The sequence below is a fragment of the Enoplosus armatus genome, chromosome 4, assembly GCF_043641665.1.
Source record: "Enoplosus armatus isolate fEnoArm2 chromosome 4, fEnoArm2.hap1, whole genome shotgun sequence".
In the NCBI taxonomy this organism is placed as follows: domain Eukaryota; kingdom Metazoa; phylum Chordata; class Actinopteri; order Centrarchiformes; family Enoplosidae; genus Enoplosus; species Enoplosus armatus.
The window spans coordinates 12,562,576-12,586,528 of record NC_092183.1 but is presented as its reverse complement, the minus strand read 5'-3'; the positions used below and the strand labels follow the sequence as shown (position 1 = coordinate 12,586,528).

General features: G+C 40.2%; 1 protein-coding gene across 4 annotated transcripts; it reads right to left on the bottom strand.

Moving 5' to 3' along the window:
• Window positions 1-2,267: 2,267 nt before the first annotated feature.
• Window positions 2,268-22,985, bottom strand: LOC139284353 (pikachurin). Of its 4 annotated transcripts, XM_070904590.1 has the most exons (28): window positions 22,876-22,985; window positions 21,180-21,181; window positions 18,423-18,532; window positions 17,040-17,126; window positions 16,335-16,361; window positions 15,969-16,086; window positions 15,726-15,861; window positions 13,029-13,195; window positions 12,912-12,920; window positions 10,346-10,411; window positions 9,568-9,680; window positions 9,184-9,431; window positions 8,430-8,617; window positions 8,189-8,289; window positions 8,004-8,104; window positions 7,669-7,813; window positions 7,109-7,298; window positions 6,429-6,554; window positions 5,817-6,060; window positions 5,599-5,710; window positions 4,960-5,076; window positions 4,636-4,816; window positions 4,022-4,045; window positions 3,721-3,799; window positions 3,409-3,552; window positions 2,988-3,071; window positions 2,521-2,624; window positions 2,268-2,419 (listed from the first exon to the last, which is right to left on the bottom strand). In XM_070904590.1, exons 1-28 carry the CDS (start codon window positions 22,983-22,985, stop codon window positions 2,268-2,270), a joined length of 3,285 nt encoding a protein of 1,094 aa, XP_070760691.1. The 4 variants fall into 4 exon arrangements, with proteins under 4 accessions (XP_070760691.1, XP_070760692.1, XP_070760693.1 ...); XM_070904591.1 differs by lacking the exons at window positions 12,912-12,920; window positions 21,180-21,181 and having other exon boundaries at window positions 22,880-22,985; XM_070904592.1 differs by lacking the exons at window positions 10,346-10,411; window positions 12,912-12,920; window positions 21,180-21,181 and having other exon boundaries at window positions 22,880-22,985.
• Window positions 22,986-23,953: the final 968 nt, after the last annotated feature.

Sequence of the window (23,953 nt, the reverse complement as noted above, 5' to 3'; positions counted from 1 at the left end):
TGCTGCCTCTCCTGTGTGACCACATGAGGCAGGAACAGCTTGTTTTGTTTTAAGTGATTTTTTTGTTTCTTGGAGTAGATTTTACTACAATGAATAGAAACTTTGTCCAAGACAATTTCATGACAAATACCATTTGAAATATGTGACTCCACCGTATAAATGAGGTGAAACGGACACAGACAGAGGGGATTGTGGTCAAATAACAAGCACAGTGACAACAACAGTGGTTTGTGAGACATTCCCCAAATAAATGGTAGAGAGTACTACCATTCATGACAAACCATGACAACACTTTGGTTAGTAAGTTATTTAATTCGCAGGCTATTTGGTTGCCAGAGTCTAGTTTTTGACGGGCAGCAGTCCCAGTGTAACAATTACAAAGACAGCAAATAAGAACAGTGAAAAATAAAATGGCAGCAGATTTTTGCAAATCAAGTCGAATGTTAATTAACTCATCTAATGTACTTGTTTCATTGTCTTGCACCAGGAGGTGACTGCAAGCCTGGAAAGGTATACTTTCAAACTCGCCTACAATCAACCGTTCATCATATAACAAATGGGGACACTTCTTTAGGATCGTAAATTGCTCATGTTAATTCTCAGGGCATTGTTAAGATATTAAGGGGGACATTAAGGCTTGAGTAGTTGTACGTTTTGGGATGTGCACACTCAGCCGTGGTGGTTCCTGCTTGCTCGTCCTGTTTCAGCTCCACCCAGGTCAGTCCTTTGTAGAGATTTGGATTATCTGGCTTCACTAACTGACAAAATTGGCATCAAGCATGAACCTAAAGTTAAAGCTTTAAATAGATCTTCAGACAGATATGCTGACATCACAGACGCTAGATCAACATTTTCCTACAGCTATTTAACAATCATGTTCCATCAGGTGCATACAGTCAATACGTGCTACACTTTGCACAGTGGATGGTCAACCCATCTAATCACCCAGCGGTGGATCACATCACTCATTCATTCATTCCACAGTCACAGGATGTATTTCATTGGATGCACCTCATTTGAAATGCCTTTCAGATTTGACACACTTGATGAAAATGTCACAGGTGACCACTGACTTTCTTTCATTCTCCTCAAATAAATTCAAGAACTAAACTCATGTAATAACTGACAATTTATTACTGGATTTGTTCTGAGCTTTCATGGGCAAACCATCTTATTCGGACATTGGTGTCACTTTCTTGGGGGGCAACAATTAAGTTAACCAAGAATAATAAAAACAAAATGCAGAATAGATGGAACATTCGCAGAATGTCCCTTTTAAAAAGTAAAGCTTAGGCATGGGAAAGCACTAAACTGCAAATTCTTAAATAAGACAAATTATCTATTTTCTCTGGTGGGAAAACAAAAGCTACAAAGAAACTCAACTGGAAAGAAGTCCACAGTACTGTAGTTTGTGTCAAATGAGTAACTGACTGTCACGCACAATTCCTCCAGGATTTTAGCTGCTTCAGCGTGTCAACATCAGACTTTCATGTGACTTTTCATAGTATCTGAGAGTTCCAAACAAACAAGCTTGTAAACTAAAAGAGGAAGGTATATAGAAACACATATTGTGTGCAGCGGACCCTCAAAACTAGCAACTGACAGATTTAGTGTACAGACTGATCACGAACAAGAATACAAATGCCACAACAACAAAAACAACAGAAATCCTCTAGAGCCAAAAACAAAATCCTCTACAAAGAAGTTTATCTCCTCTAGCTGCTCTAGGTCAGGTTCATGAAAAACTTGTGATGACTCTTGATCCCTCGGATCACTTGGTTCTTCCAGCAATCAAAGAAGGATTTACAGTAGAAAAAATAAAGATACAATTGGAATCATCCCATGAAAAAATGTCCTTCAAAAGATTTTTCAAAGACCCTCATTACCCTAAGCTTTTTCTCTCCTTTCACAGAGTACCTTTGCTTTGCAATATCCTCTGGTCGATTTTTGCTGCTGCCATGTGTCGAAACTGTTTTTCAGAGCAATTCATCAAGTTGTTAATGTTAGAATAAAACTTGGCAGGTTGGTTTGAAAACTTTGCACACAGGAGTCACTTAAATGTTCTTGTGACTCAAAGTAACAATGTTTTTAGTCTTTTTCCAGTTTGAGTTTATACCATGAATTGGTAGACCAAAATTTAATTGTTCTCAGTTTTCACTCATTTGGTGCTGGTTAGTCGGTCTCAAGGTGACAAATCAGCTGGTCGAGGTGTTCGCTCCAGTTGAGAATTGTGCTGAAAATGGACCTTTGTGTATTGAAGCCATTTTCTAGTTGGAGCAGGTGTTGATGTTCTTGCCGTCAGCAGCATCCTCCACCAGTGCTAAGTGATAATCAGTGGAAAGTGTGAAGTGGGACACGCAGCCCAACAAGCCTCCAATGTACTGTCTGTTTGTGTGAAGAGCTATTTCTTTCATGCCACCTTCAGGGGGAGAATACAGAAAAGCAGACATTAAAATTATTGTTTGATCTACAGTACATATACAGTACTTTATGGGATTATGAGTTGTGAGCTCCACCTACCAACGTATAAGGGTCCGTTGATATTCAGTTGTCTCATTTTTCCAGGTGACCTGCCTGTTTTTGCTCCATAGTCATCCACTGTCAGTTTCCCTGACTGGCCATCCCTGGGACGAAATCACAGGTAATTATCACTCTGCAGCCTCCATGAGCTCTACGGAGCATTTTAGCATCTTTTCGCTCAATGCTTTTGTTTTATGGCCCATAACCCTACTGTTTTGATTCAGTGTCACCGCTCTCACAACTCTAAATAAACACTAATATTGCTCCATGTCTGCTGAATTTGTAAATAGGCATCTGTTTGCTAACATGTTACGTCATATCAACTTTATAAGGCGATAAAGTGTCGATGTTGTGTTTACAGCTTGTTCTGCTGCCCCCAAGTAGACAAAGACATCAATACATGCAGCTTTAATGTCTGAGTTGTAAAGTCAAGTGAAAGCAAAACATAGCCACAGATGTGTTCTTACCTCACAGCTTTGACTCTGTGCCACTTTCCATCGCTAAAGGTCCCGTTGACAGAAATGTTAGCCGCACCGCTGCCGAGATTATAACTAGAGCAATATGGAAACACATACAAGGAGTATAGTTAGTTACAAAGGGTGCAGTGGGTTCACATTAGTCTGGTACTGCCCAGATAAATCCTGCTTCTTTTCCAGGTCATGGCCCTGCCTCAGACTTCAGGTCTTTTTTTAGTTCTGCCTCTACTAGGTGCTTAGCTCTCCCTGCCATTTGGTGGGATCAGCGTCCCTCTGCATCATCTTCATCCTCTTCTTGCATTAAACTTTCTCCTCTCTTACTGAAATCTGGCCTTTTCTCCCTCAACTCTGTTCTGTCAAAGGAGTAATCATATGTTTTTTTATCTTCATACTGTCCCACATAAACAAATACCTGAAGATTAGAGCACCATCCTGAAGCCCCATAGACAGGAAGTCACTGTTGGGCCTCATTGGACTGTCTCCTCGCCATAGTAACAGGCCATCCTTGGCTGTGCTCTTAAAACGCATGAAAAGGTTGGTCCTGGACCCAGACACCCTTAAAAAAAAGACAAATTTACTTGAGGAACATGTATTACATGCACGATTTACACAAGAACATATGCTGTGATAGTAACAAACATCATCAAAACAACAAACATTTTAAAGGGGGAATTATAATTGAACATATCATGTGAAGACACCAAACCATTTTTTCACTACCAACCTTTTCAGGATATCTCTGTTGTCGTATGTCAGGTAACTTCTTCCAATGAATTGTGGGATCTCAATGGCTTCAGTCACAGCTGAGCAGAGAAAACATTGTATTTACTTCATATCATCACAAGGCGGCAGCATCAGCACGTCTCTACTGACTCAGACTAAGCTAGAAGACTAAAACTGATTCTGTGAGGTGAAATGTATGAGGGAAAAGAAGCGCATGTATGTTAAAAGATGATATTAGTTTAAGATTATTATGATGTGCATGTTGTTAACATCTGGTTTTGAATTCATAGAAGAACACTTACTGTTCAAACAGTAATTCCCACACTCTGTTCAGTGAAAGCATTAAAAACAGAGAAGGCATAGATAGGCTTATGGGATTAGGTTTTCCAATATATCATTTTATATGACATTACAGGATAACAGAAAAAGAACACATTTAATCCCTGAAGAGAGGAAATATAATGCCACATGGTTAAAGCCATATATTACACACTAACAAAAATGACTGCTATTCATTCATTTCTTTACAATAGATTTTGAAAATAAAAGTTAATTGCAACTGGTATATATATATTTTTAGTTTTATTCTACAAAAGACAGGTAAGCAGTGATAAGCAGTGTGTAAACCACACATTGTTTTCAGTGATAAGTATCATCTAACACCGTTTTATGTCTTTTTATGTCTATGATCACTAATCACAATGCACCAAACTGTGAAATGGCAGTTCTGCAGTGGATGTACTGACAAGAGTTTAAACTCACCCACCAAACCAATTTGAAAACTTAATTTGCACCCATTTTATAGGTGTAGTAGTCACAGTGTGTATAGTGACTAAAAAAAAAGCATCAGAAAAAGTCCCAAAACACGAAACATAAGCCATTTCTGCAAAAAGATAGAAATGCATGTTTAACTGACCTTTCTGGCAGTGCCTCCCGTCATACCCTAGGGGGCAGTCACACTCATAACTATCCCACTTTGGCCTGCAGGTCCCTCCATTGGCACAGGGACTTTCCACACATGGGTGCACTGAGTTTGCTACATTAACACCACCAGCAGAGCCAGTTGTTATTGGGATGGTGCGGTCATTGAGTATCAGCTGGGGAGGTGAAAAGAAAATAAACAGACAGAGACGAGGAGGAAGAAGAAGCAAGAGAAGATATGAAAATCCAACTAGAAACTTTGACTTTATATTAATGATTAAATATAGGTGTTAGGTACTGTGTGTGGATATAGTAATACCTTCTGGACGATTCCAGTGAAGGGCTTTATAACACCTGCTGTCCTCTTGGTTTTATCGTATTCTGGTACTCCACCAATATAAAGAGGTGAACTGCAGTTAATCTGAGTGAAAGCTCCCTGAAGAGTAAAAATAAGAGAAAGATGTTAATTAATTATGTCAATTATTTATTTCTAAAAGAGAGAATTTCATCATGCCAAAATTTGGCAGTTTCATCTTGTCCTATCTGATCAAAAATTTATATGTTTGATCAGATATAATTGCCACCCCATGCAGATGAAGGAATACTAAAAGTTGATATTTTTCCTTGATTTGTCATTGTGACCTACTGTAAAAACTGTGTGTGAGTTTAAAGTGACATCCTTGTAAAATAAATAAGATTGAAAACATTAAAGCACATATCAGATGTAAAAAATGTCACTTACAGTCACTTCAGAGTGACACATCAAGATAAATAAAACGTGGACAAAACCAGGGCTAGTTGTTGTTGGACTGACATTCAACAGGTGACTCCAATGGGACACCCATGTAACGTCCACATCCCGCAGAACTTAATAGTGAACGAAGACTGTGTTGTTTTTCTGCCTCCTTGTGTTCAAAAATCACATAACGCACCTTTAAACAACAAAGTAACAAAATACCTCAGCGATTCCTTCCATTGGCCTCTGGCTGTCCACCTGAAGGATGCCACTCTTTGCAGTGCGAGACACCCTCAGCTCATGCCATGCGTCCAGGCTGACCTGCTCTTCACTCCTGTAGCACAGATCACATACAATACAGGCCATCTAGTTAGAAAATATAACCGCAATGTGTGAGTGAAGGAGACAGAGAGTAGTATGAGAGTGCATCTGTTAAGTACCTTATCACAGCTCCTCCAGAGCCGCAGTCAAATCTGAACTCCACATATCTGTCCACCAGGTTGATAGCCAGGAAGTCTCCGCTATCTGCGTCATCACTGTACAGCAGCGTCCCGTCGGGCATCGACGGCCGAAACGTCAGCTCGAACTCCATGAAGGACAGATAACTCTGAGAGGACTGCGGCCACGGGATGACGGCGTATGAAAACACTGTCTCATTGAAGAGAGGTGAGGCCAGTGAGAAACCTGAAGACATGAAGAGAAAAGAGCAGGAGGGAAGACAAAAGAAGAGGTTGATGAGAACAGAAGAAAATGGAGAGAAAGGACATGGGGAGGAGGCAAAGAAAGTGGAAGCTGGTCTAACATGCAATCAATCCCACTGCATCTATATAAGAAATAATAAACCTCATCTCAACCAATTTTCAACATTGCACTCAACTGTTCAGTAATTACCTTAAAAGGTCTGTGTGACAATTTTCAGCCATCGAGTAAGAAGAAACCAAAAGAGATTTGTCTTTCTGCTTTCACAGTGGTACAAAACTCATTTTGTAAAAAAAACAGGTGTGTGGTCTTTTTGTGTACGTGCAAGGAAAAGGAAAGTAGAGTTGACTCACTCTCTTCACAAAGTGCTCCCCTGAAGCCGAGCGGGCACAGGCAGATGTAGCCATCAGCACGGTTTGCAAAGCAGACTCCACCGTTGGCACAGCTGACCAGGTCGCATACGCTGTCGCTGCACTCACCTGGCACAGAGCGGCAAGGAGATATGAGGTGATTAAGGCAGAGTCTTAAGCTTTCTGCTTCAATAACAAATTGGCTAAAACCTAATTATTGAAAGGCTATTTTCTTCTGATTGTGACAGAAATGTTTTGATCGAAAGTGGTGATAATGTTTTTCTCTTTATATTTTTGTCCTTTTCTTATTCAACGTGTTCATTTGTCTTTTTGTTTTGGGTTGCAGCTGTCAGGTGCTTTAATCAAAGGTCATAATGCGTCGTGATTTGCTCTTATTTTTTAAATAAAGTGAAATGACAATAGCATCAAACAATGAATAAATACTATAATCCAAATTCAAATAGAGCCCTCTAACTTTATTACAATTATTTATGTACAAGGTCCGAAATTAGTAGTTTCCTCTTATAGAGTCATAACTATAAAACTGCTACTTGTCTAAACACTAAAACCTGAGAACCAGTGCATTATGGGTAACATGGATAAGAACCGTATACCACAGGCAGCAGCCAGAGACAAATAACATTCATTACGCAAACTCACACACACACTGTGTGCTTCCTCACCTATGTCAGCTCCACTCAGAGCTCTGCCCAGAGGCCAGGGTCTGATGTCGGTGGCTTTGTTGTTGATGGTCAGACTCTGAATGCAGCCAACAAAGCCACGGTTTGTCCCCGTCACCCTGACCAGCCAATAAGCACTCGGGGATCCACCCACATACAGCGGGGAGCGGAAAGTGATCTTGGTGTACTGGCCCTGAAAGAGTGAAGAGAACAAAATGTGTTACATTGCTGTAAAAACACTTTGAGGCTGGTCCACTAACTGAATGGACTGAAGCCTAATATTGACAACAATGTCTCATATTGTACTGTTAAAAGAAACACTGGTATACAGAGGAAGAAGACATATTTAAATAAAAAATATCTACAATATTTTGTGCATTTACACGGTGTTAATGCTAATTAAGTGAAACCACACAATTAAAGTGCTAAAAAAGCTTTTCCATTTTTAAAGGTGTACATACAGTATGTACTATACTTTGACAAGATACATTTATGCACAAAACCCCTCACCTTTTTACATATATAAGAGCCTTTATCTCATCACCAGTATGTCTCGTTGTTACCTGTGAGCGTCCAGATATGGGGGTGTCGTTGTCCATACGCAGCCAGCCACTCATGCCATCTCTGAAGACGGTGACTGTGTGCCACTGACCAACAACAACACGACTCTCACTGATTATTTGAGCTGCTCCTGTACCACAGTTAAACCTGAGGGACACAAAATGAGCACAAATGATATGCATCCTTAACCTACTTAACTCCAAAATCAAATATTTTACAATCAAGTTTCTTTTGACCGACAATGATGTTAGCCGTCACAGCTTTTTGTATGCTGCTTTTATCCACCAGCCAAAGCCGTCAGAATCTAAACCCATAAGTAAGTCACTGTTTTCTTTACCTGTAGTGCAGCTTGCCTCGCACCAGAGACAAAGAGGTAAAGTCTCCACGGCCGTGTTCATTCTCTCCACAGTAAAGCAACAAGCCATCCTCTGAGTCTGCCTGTACCAAAGAAAAACTGTTTTAAAGCTCTTTTCACCCTTTTGAAAGACAATAATACGTGTAAAAGAACCCATGGAGCTTTACCTTGAACTCCAAAGTGATCTGAAAGGTTTGGTAAGAGTTCTTCAAGGGTTCAAAGGTCATGTGAGAGTGGCCATAGAACCTGGGAAAGTTCACCGATACCACTGAAGAAGAACAGAGGATTCAATGTTTGTTTGTAGGTACAAAAGTTGGAAGCGCTACACGCATGCAACCACACAATTGAGAGCACTTTCGGCTGCTAAGCACTTTTTCTAAAGCTCGTCTCCAACTGCACTTCTCTCACCCTCAGAGCAAGTGTCCCCTCTCCGTCCGAGGTTGCAGTGGCAGCGTGAGCCTCCACTGTCGTAATCACTGAGGCAGAAGCTGTCGGGGGGGCACACGGTATCATCGCAGGTCAGGTCGTACACGCGGGGTACTTCACCTTTCCAGGGGGACATGGTTGGGGTGGTAGTGGTGGTGGGCAAAGTGATGCTGAGGTGGATCAGAAGAGGAAGAAAGATAAGAAAGTTTAGTCTTCAGTCTTCTGAGAAAACAAGGTTTTTACAGACAGAGGTTTAGATTATAAATATGTTTCACTTTCAAATGCAATTTTGTAAGGTGTTTAGTGCATTATCAGCTTTGTCCTCAGGTTTAACTGACATTTCTAAATTGCACCTTTTCCTTGGAGATGCCCGACAGCTGAAATGGATGTTACATTTCAAAGCTCCAGTCACCATCTTTATCAAATAATAAAGTGGCAGAGCATGAATAAAGTAAATTGTAGGTGGCTTCTGGGAGATAGCAGAAAGAGAGAGAGAGACAGCAGTCTCACAATCAAAGAGCAAGACGAACAGCAATAAGAATCGGGATTTTGTTGAGATAGAAAAAAACCTGTTTTCTTGTTCTCTTCATATGGAAACTGTAAATGTCAAATGTTCCCTTTCAAAGCAGCTCCTCCAGTTACTGATAAACAGCAGTTACATCTTGTCAAACCATATCAGACTCCTTCAGTAAAAACCGGCATCAAGGTCAATCAAGGTTTTTAAGGTGCATCTTACCTGGTGGTGGAAAGTGGGGCAGTAGTTGTAGTGTCAATAGTGGTACTGGGTTCTGAGGTGGTTGAGAAAACCAGATCTGTGAAGTCTGGGAAGATGGACGAGGTGGTGGTGGAGGCTGGAGGGGCAGTCACGTTGGGAGGAGTGATGGTGTTCATACGGTAAACAACGTTCCGACCAGACGGCGGACCAGAGCGTGAGCGGAGCTGGGACTTCTTGTTGTCCTGATTGATACCTGGGAAGGGCTTCAACTAGAAAGAGGAAGAAGAGAAATTCATATAAAGTTGTTCAACTTCATTTTCTTTCCACCAATGTGTTCAGCTGGAATGTAAATGTAAAATATACTTAAAATGTATTCTTGTCCAGCTCTGGCATGTAATAACCCACCTCTTCAATAAAGATATCATAATCAGAGTCATCAATGTCGAAGCCATCTTCATCTTTGATCCTCGAGTCTGTGATGTAACGCCCGTAATCACCACTGCCAACATCTGATGCTCCTGTTCAGGATGTTAATAAAGATACACGATGTTTGTTTCATGTTTTTAAAGGTTTCATTCTTTAAAGACAAAAAGAAAATACATGATGATTGCAGTGGCATGTTTGAAGGGTCACACAAAGTTGGTCGAATGATGAAATACAAGTCAGCAGTAAATACACTGAATGCCGGTCACAAGAAACGATGGGAGTGCAAATACACTGTGAAGTCCAAATTTACTTTATATTCACTTTGTAGAATGACATTTCTAAAGAGTTGAGGACCAAAAAGCTACTGATACTGGCTGCTTGTAATAGCAACTTTTTCAAGCTCCTGTCTTCTAACATCTACACACCGTATAATATACAGCAGAATCTGTGGAGCTATATAATCAGTCAGTAGCTATTGTTGCTTTTTGATTTATATTAAACTTCAAGCTTCAAATGTACTTTTTGGATTTTATGTATGTTTTATGTTCCTTATTTCTGCTTGAAAAGCACAGATGACGGTGATATTGCATTTGCAGTATGAAATGAATGAAAATGGCCCCAACAACTCAAAACCATGGTGTCCAATTCATGTGAATGAATGATCATGGGCTGGGAAATGTGATAACACTTCACTGATGATGCATTGATGATCACAGATGTTAAATAGTAGTAACAGCTTCTGGCCCAGTGGGTCTACCTGTTAGCCTGTACCCAGGCTGCCGCAGCACATACTGAAACGTGTCTCCTCGATACAGAGCGGCAGCTCGTAATGTACAAAGACAAAGTCAGACAGTGAATATTGTGAGCTATGTAAAAAATATTATGTATTTCACCAATTTTTTCCAACATAATAGCTGAATACAGCTTGACTGACTTTCATTAAGATAAATAAAAGACATCTTATTTAGTTATCCCTTCATTCAAACATACATTCCAAAAGATCACTTTGAGTATAAGCTAGTTTCTTCTCCTAAGACCTTGCATAACTGTGTGTTTATATATTTGGTACATATATGTTGGACAATTAGTATAATATGTAAAACTTGCATTTGAATCCTTTGTATGTTGTATGTTTAAGTATATAGAAATAAAAAATGATGAGTCTTCAGATGTTCAAAAATTCCTTTCTACAAAATACAAAAAGACGAAACAGTACAGTGCATCTCGGTACCTTGAGAAACCTTAATCCTAGCTTACATAACAACATCCCCTCCCTCTTGTATCCTTGCTCTTCCACCTCCCCATCCACAGTATCAAATGCTGGGAGTTCCCCATGCTGTTAGACAAGTTAGGGAACTGAAATATGTTTTAGAGTTGCACATTGATATCAAACAACTTATACAAATAGCAAACTGTTTAATTAATCAAATATCTCAAAGAAACTTGACTATTAAGCCTGAATGGATGTCAAGATTTAAAGTGCTAATTGGCACAGCCTAATAACATTAAATCCTGAATACTGAGTGCTGGCATACAGGGAGGGGGGATGCCCAAAAAATCCCTCAGCAAACTAATCTTCTGTTGTGTAACAATCCCCCTCAATCCACCCTGTTTCCAAGTGCTATAAACATGCACACACACACACACACACACACACACACACACACACACACACACACACACACACACACAAGAACTGTCACAGAGAGAGCGATAATAAAAGTATGTCAGTCAGTTAGTCAAGCCCACCCCTGCTGTTCACTCAAGCAGCGGTGCATGTGTGTGTGTGTGTGTGTGCATCCATCAGGGGTGTGGATGGGCAGAGAAGGGGTCTGGCATCCCGTCCTTAATCCTGTCTGATGAGACTCGGACGTAACCCGCTTTTATCCCCCGCTAAGAAACCACGCTTCTCTGTCTCTTCGCTTCTGGCCGTCTGTCTCTTCTGCGTCTGTCGAGCTGGCTCATTTTGATCTTGTTTCATGTAACTTTCATTGACATCATTCTGAACAACCTCCTTCTAATATTATCTCCCTCCCAGTCTGTCTCACGAGCTGCGTCTCTGAGCAGTCTGACAGGACTTAGGGCACTTAATTCAATCAGAGCAGTTTACAACAGTTTGACAGCTAACGTAGCGTGTGAAGCAGAAGCCGCCTGTCCACACGGCTTTCTAGAGTCGGCAGTGTGATCTGCAGGTCACAGAAAAACAGTATGGCTAATGTGATTGTGTCTACATGGCTGTTTGATTTTAATAGTCATATATAATCATACTCCTAAAGCCTGATATGCACAAGCATCCACTCACACACACACACACAAGCAAAACATTATGCCCACAAATCTGTAGGTAAATTGTTTGAATGTCACAGTCCTCGATCCATTAAGACATTGCTATCACTACATGTATGTGTATGTCTGGCACACACCTGTGTGAATGTGCGCGTGTGTTTGTGTGTTTTAATATCAATCAGTCCTGACTGCCCCCCTCCCCCATGTACCACCAGCAGCCGACTACATCAAAAATAATAAAGTAAATGACTCTGTTGCTCTATATCTCCATCATCCAAGGCTCTGGTCTGAAAAACACACTGACACACTGCCAGGTGTTGTCCTACATTTAGCAAAAGGTGAGAGAGGCAAACTAACAGACTGCACACTGTGTTTCAATGTTAAAACTTCAAATAAATTACATTTATTCTATTCATTTTCAACATGATCTTCACATGATGATTTGAGGAGGTTGTGTTAGCCTCCCAAAGACAAAGCAAAACACAGAAAATATTTGAAGAAAAGTTAAAAAGTAAAAAAAAAACAAAAAGAGGCAAGATTTCTGAACATTATATTACATGTGATGATATTTCTATAATGGCAAAAATATACCTCATCTCCAAACTAAAAATGCTCAGCTTCATATTTGCATTCAGAAAGGTGGACCTGGCAGAAAGGTAAAATATGTTTTTATAATAAAGTTAGCACATCATGGAGAACAGAATGAAGTTCTTACGGTCATCTTTACATGTCGGTGCTCTCTCTTGGAAATCTCAATGAGACTTCCTGATTAAATAAAGATTAAATTTAAAAAATGAATATAAATGATGCCTCTACTGTAACTGAAATAACTTTCAAATAACTCTGAAATACAGTTTCTAAAACATACCATTGTTTCACACCGCTGGGAGAAAAATGTAACCATCTCCACAGTAACGTTGGGATTCATACAGTGCGGTTGAACATGGCAAATGTTTTATTGTGCGGGTAACTTTAGTGATGCAAAAAATAAGCACAGTCTGTTTAGTTCTGTGTGGGTGTATTGTTGAAATTTAAACTGAAACTGACTTTGTTTTGAAATGTGGTTGAAACTGAACTAACGAGGGAGCTGAGACTAAGCTTTCCTGGCTGTCACATCACTGCACGTCGGCTCAGAGATCAACGTCAGGCCTTACCGAGAGTGCGCACAGGGTTGTTGATGTGGCTGGGTGGGCTAGCTCCATGCACGTTGACCGCCCTGACGACAAACTGGTACTCTGTTTCTGGTAATAACCCCTTCAAAACCATGGAGTTAGTCTCAATAGGCTCACGGATGTAAGTCCACTCCGTGTCCATTTCTGGCCTGTGAACGACAAGACACAGGCAAAAGATCTTATTCAGGTTTGTGACATTTTTACAAAACATGAGGTCTTCAAGTGTTTTTGATTGTTTGTCCTTTACAAAAATATTCATTCTCAAAACATCTTGAAAGTAATTGTTTTGAGGATGATGACATGTTTTTGTGAGTTTCAAAATTCTTTCACTTGATTGTTTTCCTCCTGCTCTTGTATGTCCCCGAAAATGTCTATAAGAAAAGTGATTGCAAAGAGTACAATTATTAGAGACTGTAGCTCTTAAGATTCATAATAACTTTTCAAACTAAACAAAAGGAGCAATTGATTCAGACGTTACTATTTTTGAGGCCCTTTTAGTCTTAAAGCATTATTTTCAGAGTGTTGGTTTGGCAAAAAACAAAACAAAACGTAAAGCAAAAAATCAATAAGATGAACTCTTGAACTTTTCTGCCTATCATCTCCAGCTTCCATCTCCAGCTGCCATATTTGTGTGCTGATTCTTGGCGCTTGGAGCCACAACTATCTGTTGAATAGGGTCATCCTCACCACCACTCAATGTCTCCACTCAGCAAGGCCTCTTTTGATGTAAGGGGAGAAAGATTTGCCTCTGAGATGGCCCTATTGTGTGGAAAATACCCCCGCATGCAAAAACAGACACTGATTCATGTCTACTCTGTCACAGCAAGAGACAGTTTCTCTGCCTCTGTCTCTCGGTGTTAACTCTGTTTCTCTGCATGAAGGGCAACACTACTGTGTTTTTAAGCAATTTTTCTTCCTTATATACTTTTTTTCTTTTCTTATTTTCTTAAAAAAAACAGTTATTATGGGGAATGCCTTTTTTGTTATTTGTGTCTGGTAAATCATCAGGGGACTCTGTGTAAATGATTTCTGACCTCAACATCCTTGACATGCTACCCCGAGGACTTGTCTAGGCAGATGGAGGCATGGGAGGTTCTTTGTGTGTGTGTGTGTGTGTGTGTGTGTGTGTGTGTGTGCGGGCATATACTGTTTATGTGTGTGGACACTGGAGGCTGGAGAATGAAATTCATTATTTCTCGTGTTCCAACTGACCCTCTCATGTCAGAACACAAATGGCTACATTAAGCAGACCAGCAGAGGCCTCACGAAATTCACTGTAAAAGAGAGCTGTGTATTCTGCATTATAGAAATGTGACGATGAAAGGATGCAGAGGGTCTGATTACGGAGGCTGAACGTGAAGCTGTATACATTCATTAATGCACACAGACAAAAGTTTAAAGTTGATTTTCTCATGATGCTTCATCAGTGTTTTTATTGTTGCTATTAAAGCACTCCTAGATATTTGCTCAAAAAACCAAAAGTCATTGGCAGTCGGTTTATTATAGCATAAATGCTTCCTCTGATGAATTCCAGTATTCCCTTTATACTTCCACTATAAGATATTCAATGGTCAAAAGAGCCTAAATTCTGCTTCTACTTGTATTTGCATTCTTGCTGAGAGTTAGAAGATTGATACCACTCTCATATCTGTTCGTTAACTTTGGAGCTAATGCCGGGAGTCGATTAGCTTAGCTTAGCATAAAGACTGGAAGTAGGGGGAAAGAGCTAGCCTGGCTCACATCAAAGGTTCAAAAACATGCACTACTTCTACTAGCACCTCTAAAGCTAATAAATGAACATGTTGTATCTAGTTTGTTTAATCCATACCCAAACCAAAATACAAAAACAGCAAGTTTTGGTTTCACGGGCAGTCTCCCTGCTGGTTGCATGGCAAACCTCACGGTGACGACAAAACCCTCGGAAATCACTGCTCCCAGCCAAGATGTAGTTACAGCACATAACTCCACAGTTTGTGTACATATTAAACAAAGATATAATGTTCTAATTATTGAGCTTTACAGATGCTGGCTGGCACATTTTTTAGAGCCTTCGGACAGAGCCTGGCTAGCTGTTTCCCCTGCTTCCAGTCTTTGTGCTAAGCTAAGCTAACTAGCTGCTGGCTCCAGCTACATATTTACTATATAGACATGGGACTGGTAGTGATATTCTCATCTAACTCTCAGCAAGAAAGCGAATAATTGTATTTCCCAAAATCTGTTGACTTTGGCCTTGATCAATGCTTGGCCCCACAACAAACATTTGTAATAATGGACCCATCAAGTGGCCTGTGTGGTTAAGCGGGGAGATGATACGTGGGAGCAGTGTTTTGGGAAAAAGACAGATTTTTAATTAAGAGAATGAACAGGACGCCAATAAAACCAGTCATCCCCTTCCCTTTCCTCACACCTTCAGTGATGGAACAAGGGTCTTCATTTAGGCTAGTTCTTTTTTTCCATGATGTGGCCACTTCTGGCTGCTCTTCACCTGATAAGTGTCTATACGGGCTGGCTTGATGGGGTTCGTATGTGTGTGACCTGTGTGTAATTGAGTGTGGGTGCAAATGTCCTGTAAACTTGTGTTTGTGTATTGGCAGCAACACTGTGCCGGTGAGGTCTCAGAAGGCCGGTTTAATAAACATAAAGCTTCATTAACTGCTTGATCAATTAGTGATGACTGACCTGATGTAAGCCACCAGGAAGTGAAGGACAGGTGCGCTTCCCTCACTCTCTCCTTGCTGCCATGACAATGCCAGCTCTGTGTCAGATACAGCCATGACAACAGGCTGAGTGGGGGGCGACGGGGGCATGCACATTTCTAATGGCACAGAAAGAAACTGAACTGAGTGAAACACATTAGCAATACTACAGTAGAAATAATAGCATCAGCTGTAAAATCGATTCCTACTAGTCAGATATTCTTACCATGTGAAGCAGTGCTGATGTCTCTGGGCATGCTGGGTCTCCCCTCCCCTGCCCAGCCATACGCTCCAACAGTGACTCTGAACTTAGTGTTCACCTTTAGGTTACCAATGTCCACATCCTAGGAAATGGTATATATGTGAGTAGAGAGATATAGAAAAATAAGCAAGAGCACATCAGCAAGGATGGTTAGAGGGAGAGAAGAAGGAGAAGGAAAGATGATGGAAGAAGACAAGGAGGAGATTCAATTACTGAATATGAGTTCTCTCAGAAAGTGGGGAGTAAGTCAAATCCAGCTATAAATGTCAAGTGTGGAGAAGAAAGCAGTGACGGGGTCTCATTCAGTAAAAACAGCCAGATGATACTCACAAAGCTTGCTTGTCCATCAAATTGCCCCTTGGAGAAAATAAGAGCAGAGGGATCCATAAATGTTTGAGTGTATCACAGCGTGCACATTGTCATAACTTCAATTGCAGTTCCAACACCTACTAACAGTCAACATACTGTCAGTAATGTAGATTTACATTTTTATAAGGGGAAAGGATTTTCTAAAAACTTGCAAGATTTGATGATAATTTGTCATTGTCACCAAGTATATAAGGTTAAGGCTCCAGTTATTCTATGATTCTTGCTGTCATGATGAAAGCCCATTTGCTCAATATGTAAATCTTTAAAAACAGGTTACAAGTGTATCATTTAATAAAAAAAAAAAACACCAAATAATTCTCCATAACAGCTGGTCACTGAACAGAAATACAGAAAACAGAAATAAATAGTACATTTGCTCCGGACTATTTTCAGCATTTTTTCATTAACACACATTTGGTGGCAGCAGGACGATGTATGTGGGATCAACTTTAAATCAGCTACAAGCAACATGTCAGCCAGTGCAACTGTGTGACTCACTGATGTGTCTTTTGGACAACAATGGAGCTCTATGGCACAGAAGAATAAAATGCAAAGAAAAATGTTTGCCAGCTTGATCTTCCAATTGTTTTGCTTTAACGTATTTGTTCTTTGTCATGGTATAAACATAAAGCAGATTAAAAGTCAGCTAAAAGTCAGTGTGCTCACAGTGGTCAGCATGTCCAAGCTGAGAGGCACCTCCATCAAAGACGCTGTACCCATTGGACGGCCATTCCTCATCTCTGTATAGAAGACCTGAAAATAATGCACACATAAGCAATGTCATATCTATTATGTTGGATTTTTTAACCTTACAGCTTTTACATTATCAAGACATGGCAGTGACAATGTAAAACATGGTATTAGGAGGAGGAAATGATATGAGGAAACAGGATTATATATGAACTTCCCAAGTGATTGGCCAAATGAACGCACATGTTTATCTGTGAGTCGCGAGGAAGCTAGGTAGCTGACTAATCCTCTTAGTGCAGACATATGGTCAAAAGCAGAGCACACACTGTCACACTGATCCACACTTTGTTAATGGTTGACTCAAAACAAACACAAGAGAGGAAGGAAGGAGGGAAGGAAGGAAGGAAGGAAACTGGGTTCTAGTAAGGCATTATATCTCATTCAAAAAATATTTGAAAAAAATAACATAAAAGAGGACAAACAAAATGTTTGGACTCCATAATTTTTGTTTGTCCTTGTATGTTTAATTGGGAACTTAAAAGTTACGTCCGAATAAAAAAAGGAAGGAAATTCAGAATGCACTTCATGCAACAACAATACACAATACTATTACAAACCTACCATTGCATATAATTAAATGAATGTACATTTTGCACTATGAAGGGAAGCAACTACTACTTTAGTACTTGACAGCTGACCTAGAGTGGAGCAAAAGCTCTACTGACAAGACACTCAATAAAGATTTGTGACACCATCTTTCAGAGCAATATTGCCCCTGAAAAATCATATATTTGGCAGTGAAGGGGTTCCATCAAAACAGCAGAAATGTCAAAATATCAATCTAGCCCTCAAGGCCATCTTGCTGGACACTGAATTTGACAGGCACTTTAAAAGCAGGAAGAAAGAAAAAGGTGGGGGCCACCCACGTCAAACGGCTTGCAAAGGTAGAGGAAGAGAGGAAATTTGATTTACGACACATCTGAGAAGTTGTTCTTTTAATGTTTGCTATGTATGCTATGCACTTTGTAGTTTTGAAATTTGTGCGTGGTACTCAGAAAGAAAGCCATCACACAGAAATGGCTGCTGGAAAATCCTCCAGCCAAGGACAACTATAATTGTCAAGGACTGTATGTAGCACCCCTTAAGACAAATATCAACAATTTGTATATAAAAAACTGAAAAAAGTGGAAAATATTATCACTATTTTTGCTTGAAAATATCAATAAAAAATAATGTTGAAAAAAGTGATACCTCTGAAATCATCTAACAGTTAACAGCTTTTTAATGTTCAACACATAATTAGCAGTCACATTCAAATGTAATCTGTGTTATTATTTCATGCAAATCATTTGTGACAACCTTGTATCCAGTGATGGTGCTAACATGTCGCCTGGGCATCTTCCATCGTACGCTAAAGGCGGTGCAGTTGATTGTCTCCAGCTGGATGTCTAATGGAGGACTCAGACGATCTGTTTTATACAAACACATAGAAAGACATGACCAGTGAGGGAAACAGAAGATATGCAAGGGAAGAAGTGCAAGTGTCTTGTGGCTCATATGTAAAAGCTGTTGGTGATAATGACGGACCCTCAGATTATCACCCAACTCTACAGTTCCTCTCATCTCTGCAGCATTTTAGCGTCTTTCAGCTCATTGTTTTGGTTCACTCTCACTGCTCTCATCATAGAGCATAGTTTCTCAGCAGCAGCAGGCAGCTGTTTTCAGCAAGAAAAGCTCTAAAAACCCACTATTAGCACCAAACAAAGTTAGAGACTATAGCTGGTGAGCACAGTGGAGTCAGATATTTCCCTCAGGTGTTGGTGGACCCCAAAACTGAGCAAAAATGAGAGTGAATATAAGTCTTAGATTCACCAGGGGGCCAGAAACTCACTCTGAATGGATGATGATGTTGCTGTTTATATTCTGGGTGTTTAAATAACTGTTTGCTAACGTTCATCAATGAAAATACGTCAATGTTGTGTTTACAGCTTGTTTATATAATATAATAACCTTTTTGAACACAACTTTATAACTTCAAACTGCATCCTTTATTTTTTAAGTATATAAATTGAAAACTAATTTTAGTTTTTTTTTCAGAATGAAATTGCCTGCCCATTATATATAAACGCTTTGTCAATAGTTCCATGAGTTTTGAACAAAAGCAAGTCGGTGGCAATATCTTTCCAAATGGCCAATGATAATCAAAACAGAACACATATACACTGTATTTCATCTTAGTCTATTTGAAGGGTGTAAAAAGAGGCCATTTGAAATGACATAACCTGTAGCTCGATGAGCTTGGCTTATCATATCAACTGACTCTGACTTCAAATGTCATTATTTTCATGGTCTGAGTTTTTCAATCCCGGGTGCTTCTGTGACACTTCAAGAGATTGTGATTGCACTTCCAGTGTCCAACTGTGACCTGAAAACACTTCAGAAGCCTCTTTTAGAAGAGGCAAAGAGGAAGAGCTATAGAGGTATAGATCATCAACACCCCTGATGAGCGACTGTATATGCATTGCCTGACTTTGATGGAGAAACATAAGCATACAAGGACCCTTGTAGCCTCAAAGTCATACACGTTATGTCATGACATTTACACAAAGTGGAGGATTGCAACCATTAAATATAACGATATACAGTGGCTAATCATTATGTTTTATAAATTCATTTTATTTATCAATGTATTTATACGTGATTTAAGAGATTCTTATGTGGCCTGAAAAACGACCGCCTTATCGCTTACTGTCTGCATGATGCACAGTTCAGTTAAGGTTAATGTTTGTTCAATTTCATTTTTTTTAAGATCTGCACTTTGTTGGGATTTAGTTCAAAAGCGGAATATGAGCCACAACTGAACTTTCCCTGTCTAAGTGACAAAAGGACAGAATTCCCTGGTATAGACTGACATGGGGATCAAACAGAAGTTCATATAGCAAAGCAGAGCTCTGTAAATTGAAATCTCATGTAGCTACAACACTGCTCTTTTCCACTTTCCTTTTTCTCTCCTCCTCTTTCTTCTACTTCCTCTCTCCTGTCCTCCTGAATCCTCTCCTGTCAGCATCTCCCCAGCTTTCTCAAACCCTCCTCCCCGCTCCTCCATCCAAGCGGGTAATTCAATATGTCAGCTGAATTCCCTGATCATCCATATCTCCCCAGGGGTGTGGCCCGGCGAGCGTACTGAACTCACAGAATTAGAGCAGACAGAGAGGGGACTTCTTAAATCATCATCTTTATGTCCGTCAACTTACAGCAGCTTACAGTGGGGCTGCATGTGTACAGTAGGTCTGGGTACAAACTTTAATACTCAGAGGGATTGGAGTGAAGCTGTTAACTCTGATCAACAGGAATCCTGAAAATATTGACATAAACCCCTGAAACTGGTGGATTATTTTTGGCAAGTGAGACTAGATATTGATCCTGCTCCTGTGCGGTCAGAAAAAAAGACAAATCATTACATCAACAGCTCAACCTTTTTACACTGGATACAGTGGCCACATCAGCTGCTGTGGCTTCCATTTGTGTGTAAGACCCTGAAACTCTGTTTTTGCATTTGCCCACACGAATGGGGGCAGGTGAGGCCAGATTTCCCAGCTCTGGCGAGGCGCAAACGGCTGCAACGAACACCAGAGACCACCGTTCAGAAAAAGGCGTCATAAAACATGACATCATTATCTCTTGATAAAGAATAAAGCAGCATCTCATACAGTACATATCAAGGAACACACATATTTCCAAATTCACCAAACACAAGTGCAACAAATTGCCAAAATCGCCCACTTACCTGCGAGATTACAAAAATCCATTGTGATGTTTCCTTTGAAATGACTCCGTACTCTATAAATCTAAGGTTGAAATATCATCCAAACAATATCTCGACTAATACTGGATTCTTGAGGTCAATACCGGTATCAATATTTGAATATTTTACATTTAAAAAAATCTTTTTTTAAGAATAAGATCAACTTGTCAGTGCTCTCTGGTGGACAAATTATTTTTGGCATTTCTCTACTGTATTATGTTGCTTACTGGCTGCCATATAGACTGATACCAATATGTGAAAGAAGCTAATATCGGTCGGTTTTAGTCCAAACTGTACTGCACTGTTTCAACATCTAAATAGAGAGCCTTTTTTTCTTCTGCTATGGGGTGTTGACGAAAGCTTTCAAGCCATCGAGATTTCGATGCTCTGGTCACTTTTTTACCACTCAAATCAAAAAGGTGCTCTCATATCACTTGCTCTCACTTCATCACCATTTGTCAAATCTTAAACTCAGATATCTTCTTTCAGAACAAACCACCTGCTCTATCACTCTGACTCTATGTCTCCACTTTCAGAGTCAGTCATGTAGAAGTGCTGCTCTTTCCAGGTCTGAGTCATTCAAAAGTGAATGGCCACTGAAGACTTCACTATGGCTTAGGGAAAAACATAAACATTGAATCTGAAGGGAAAAACTGTTTCTCATGTTGATTATATTTTCATTGCCTTTCACCCAACAGTGTTCTTTGCACTGAGTGGCATGATAGAAAGGGTTCATTTTAAAATGCCATTTTTTTATAACAAGTTAATACGTTTAGATATACATTATAGTAAGTGTAAGAAATAAATGATTCTATAAATCATTCAGCCGCTTACTCTGACCGGGCATAAAGCTGTCAAAAACCCTGAAAAAAATAAGACCACCTTAACTCTTTCCCAGTACCACCAGCTTTGTTATGTACTGTAAAGCTTTGTTATCACTGATGTGATTCATCTGGACACCGAGCCCTGTTGACATTCTCCCCTCCCTCAGAATGAGGCCTGAAAGACCTCAAAATAAAAAAATAAAAACAAAAGTCACCAGCAGTCATGAAGACAGAACTACAGCCGCCCTCTGTATGGCAGTCCCAACTGCGGAGAGCTTTCTCTGCTGACAGACGAATGTAACAGTCAGCCTGCTATGGCCTGTGGGTCCCAACGAGTGAGCGAGGGAGAAATACGACAGACAGTCTGCGAGAATGACAGCGAGAGAAAGAGGAAGTGATGGAAAGAGAGAAAGAGGAGGAAAAGGGAAGAATCTGGGACGGAAAAAGTGTTCAGGGTGACAGGATATCAAAGACAGATAGAGACAGGGAGAGAGAGAGAGAGAGACTGTGGAGGTGACGAAATCAGCATCCAGGGATTTTCTGCCCAAAGGAGCACTTTGGCAAGTTTGTTGACGGGTGTACTGTGTGTCTTAAAGCTGAATATTTCCCTTTCTATCTTTCTGTCTTAGGCACAGTTTTACATGTCTGTAAAATGTATAAAATACAGTATGTATAAAACTGTTTTTTACTGGTTACTTTACTGGATATTTTGTAGCTCACTGATTAGGGGTGAAAAGCAGTTTTGTGCTGCTGCTCAGTGACTAAAAACCCCATTACAGAAAGAGGGGAGGGGAGCTTATTTAAATGGTCTAAATCATCACTTGTATTCTGTATGAACAGGATAATAAGATTACATGATGATGATTTCCCAGATGATAAACATCCAACTACCAAAGTTCATATTTTTCGGCCTTAAAGGACGTTACAAGTTTAAAATGGTCACTTTGTGTGGTGTGATCTGTTTCTAACGTGAATTGATGCTAAAATATTATGTTTCATGTAATAACTCAAATGAGACGTGAGGAAGTTCTAAAGCAGGCTTAATCATGTTGATGTAATCAAACAAATGGAAAGATGAGCACATACAAATGCTGCCCTTATCCACAATGATTCAATATAAAGTATTATTATAATTATTATTATTGCACCTTGTCAAATCTGCTATAAAGGTCAGCGGGTGAACTCACCAGATCTCCGAACATTTGATCTTCTTGCACAAAAGCAAACGCTGGCTGTGCATATTGCGAAGAGAAGTAAGTATAAAAGACTCCTTTCTTTACATGTAGATTCCATGTCTTCTTCTGGTCGAAAGTTTAAAACGGTCAAATGTTCATTTTATCACACATTCAAACGCGCATGTGAGTGTAAATGTAACGAATCCCTTTGCTGATAAAAGTATTCTCTGATAAAGAAAAAAAAAATCGTTATTTCATCCAATTTTTTTGGCACAAACGCCCTCCAAAGACATGCAGAAACTGGCCGAGAGGAAAGGGCAGCTCCGGTTTGACACTGATAAGATTACAGTCTGCAAAAGATCAGTGGGTTGGACACATTAACGGACGGACAGACAGCCACTGCGCCCCAACAGGCGCGCTGACAGACGATGCAGAGGAGAGGGTTGTCCCGACGACTCGCGTAAAGCGCGCAACCACTAAAACAAACTGAATGGTGGGCACGCATTCATTTTTTTACGCATGAATCTCGCTTTCGTGTCACGCTCTGGTCCGCGTCTTAGACGGCAGATGAGATGGCCAGCGAAGTGCAGGAACGTGGGGCCATTTAGAGCTAAGAGGATAACAAGCCTCTAATCCGCGCACTGGACACAGATGGAGAGCGTGTCTTGACGCAGAAGCAGGGGAGCCGCTCAAGCAATAGACACTCCATAAAAGTATACTGTGTGTGTGTGTGTGTGTGTGCGTGTGTGTGTGTGTGTGCGTGCGTGCAACAATGACCAAAGGGGCAAAACAATGGATCCTTTAATTAATGTCCCCAAAGCAACTGCAACTGCTGTGCTCATTAATATGTGACTACAACTGTCCAGCTGATTGAGAGAGCGCAGTATTTGCAGGAGAGCTCAGCCAAATCACTTCAGAAGCATTTTTCTTATCAAGGAGAAGCGAAGAAAGAGAGGACTGGGGGAACAGAGAAGGCACAAATGGTGCCAGGCTCCACTGTTAGGGATTTGGTGAAAATACAGTTTTAATCATCACGTGTCCTGCACCAATCAGCTTCGAACAATGCTGTAGCCAGTAAATTGCCCC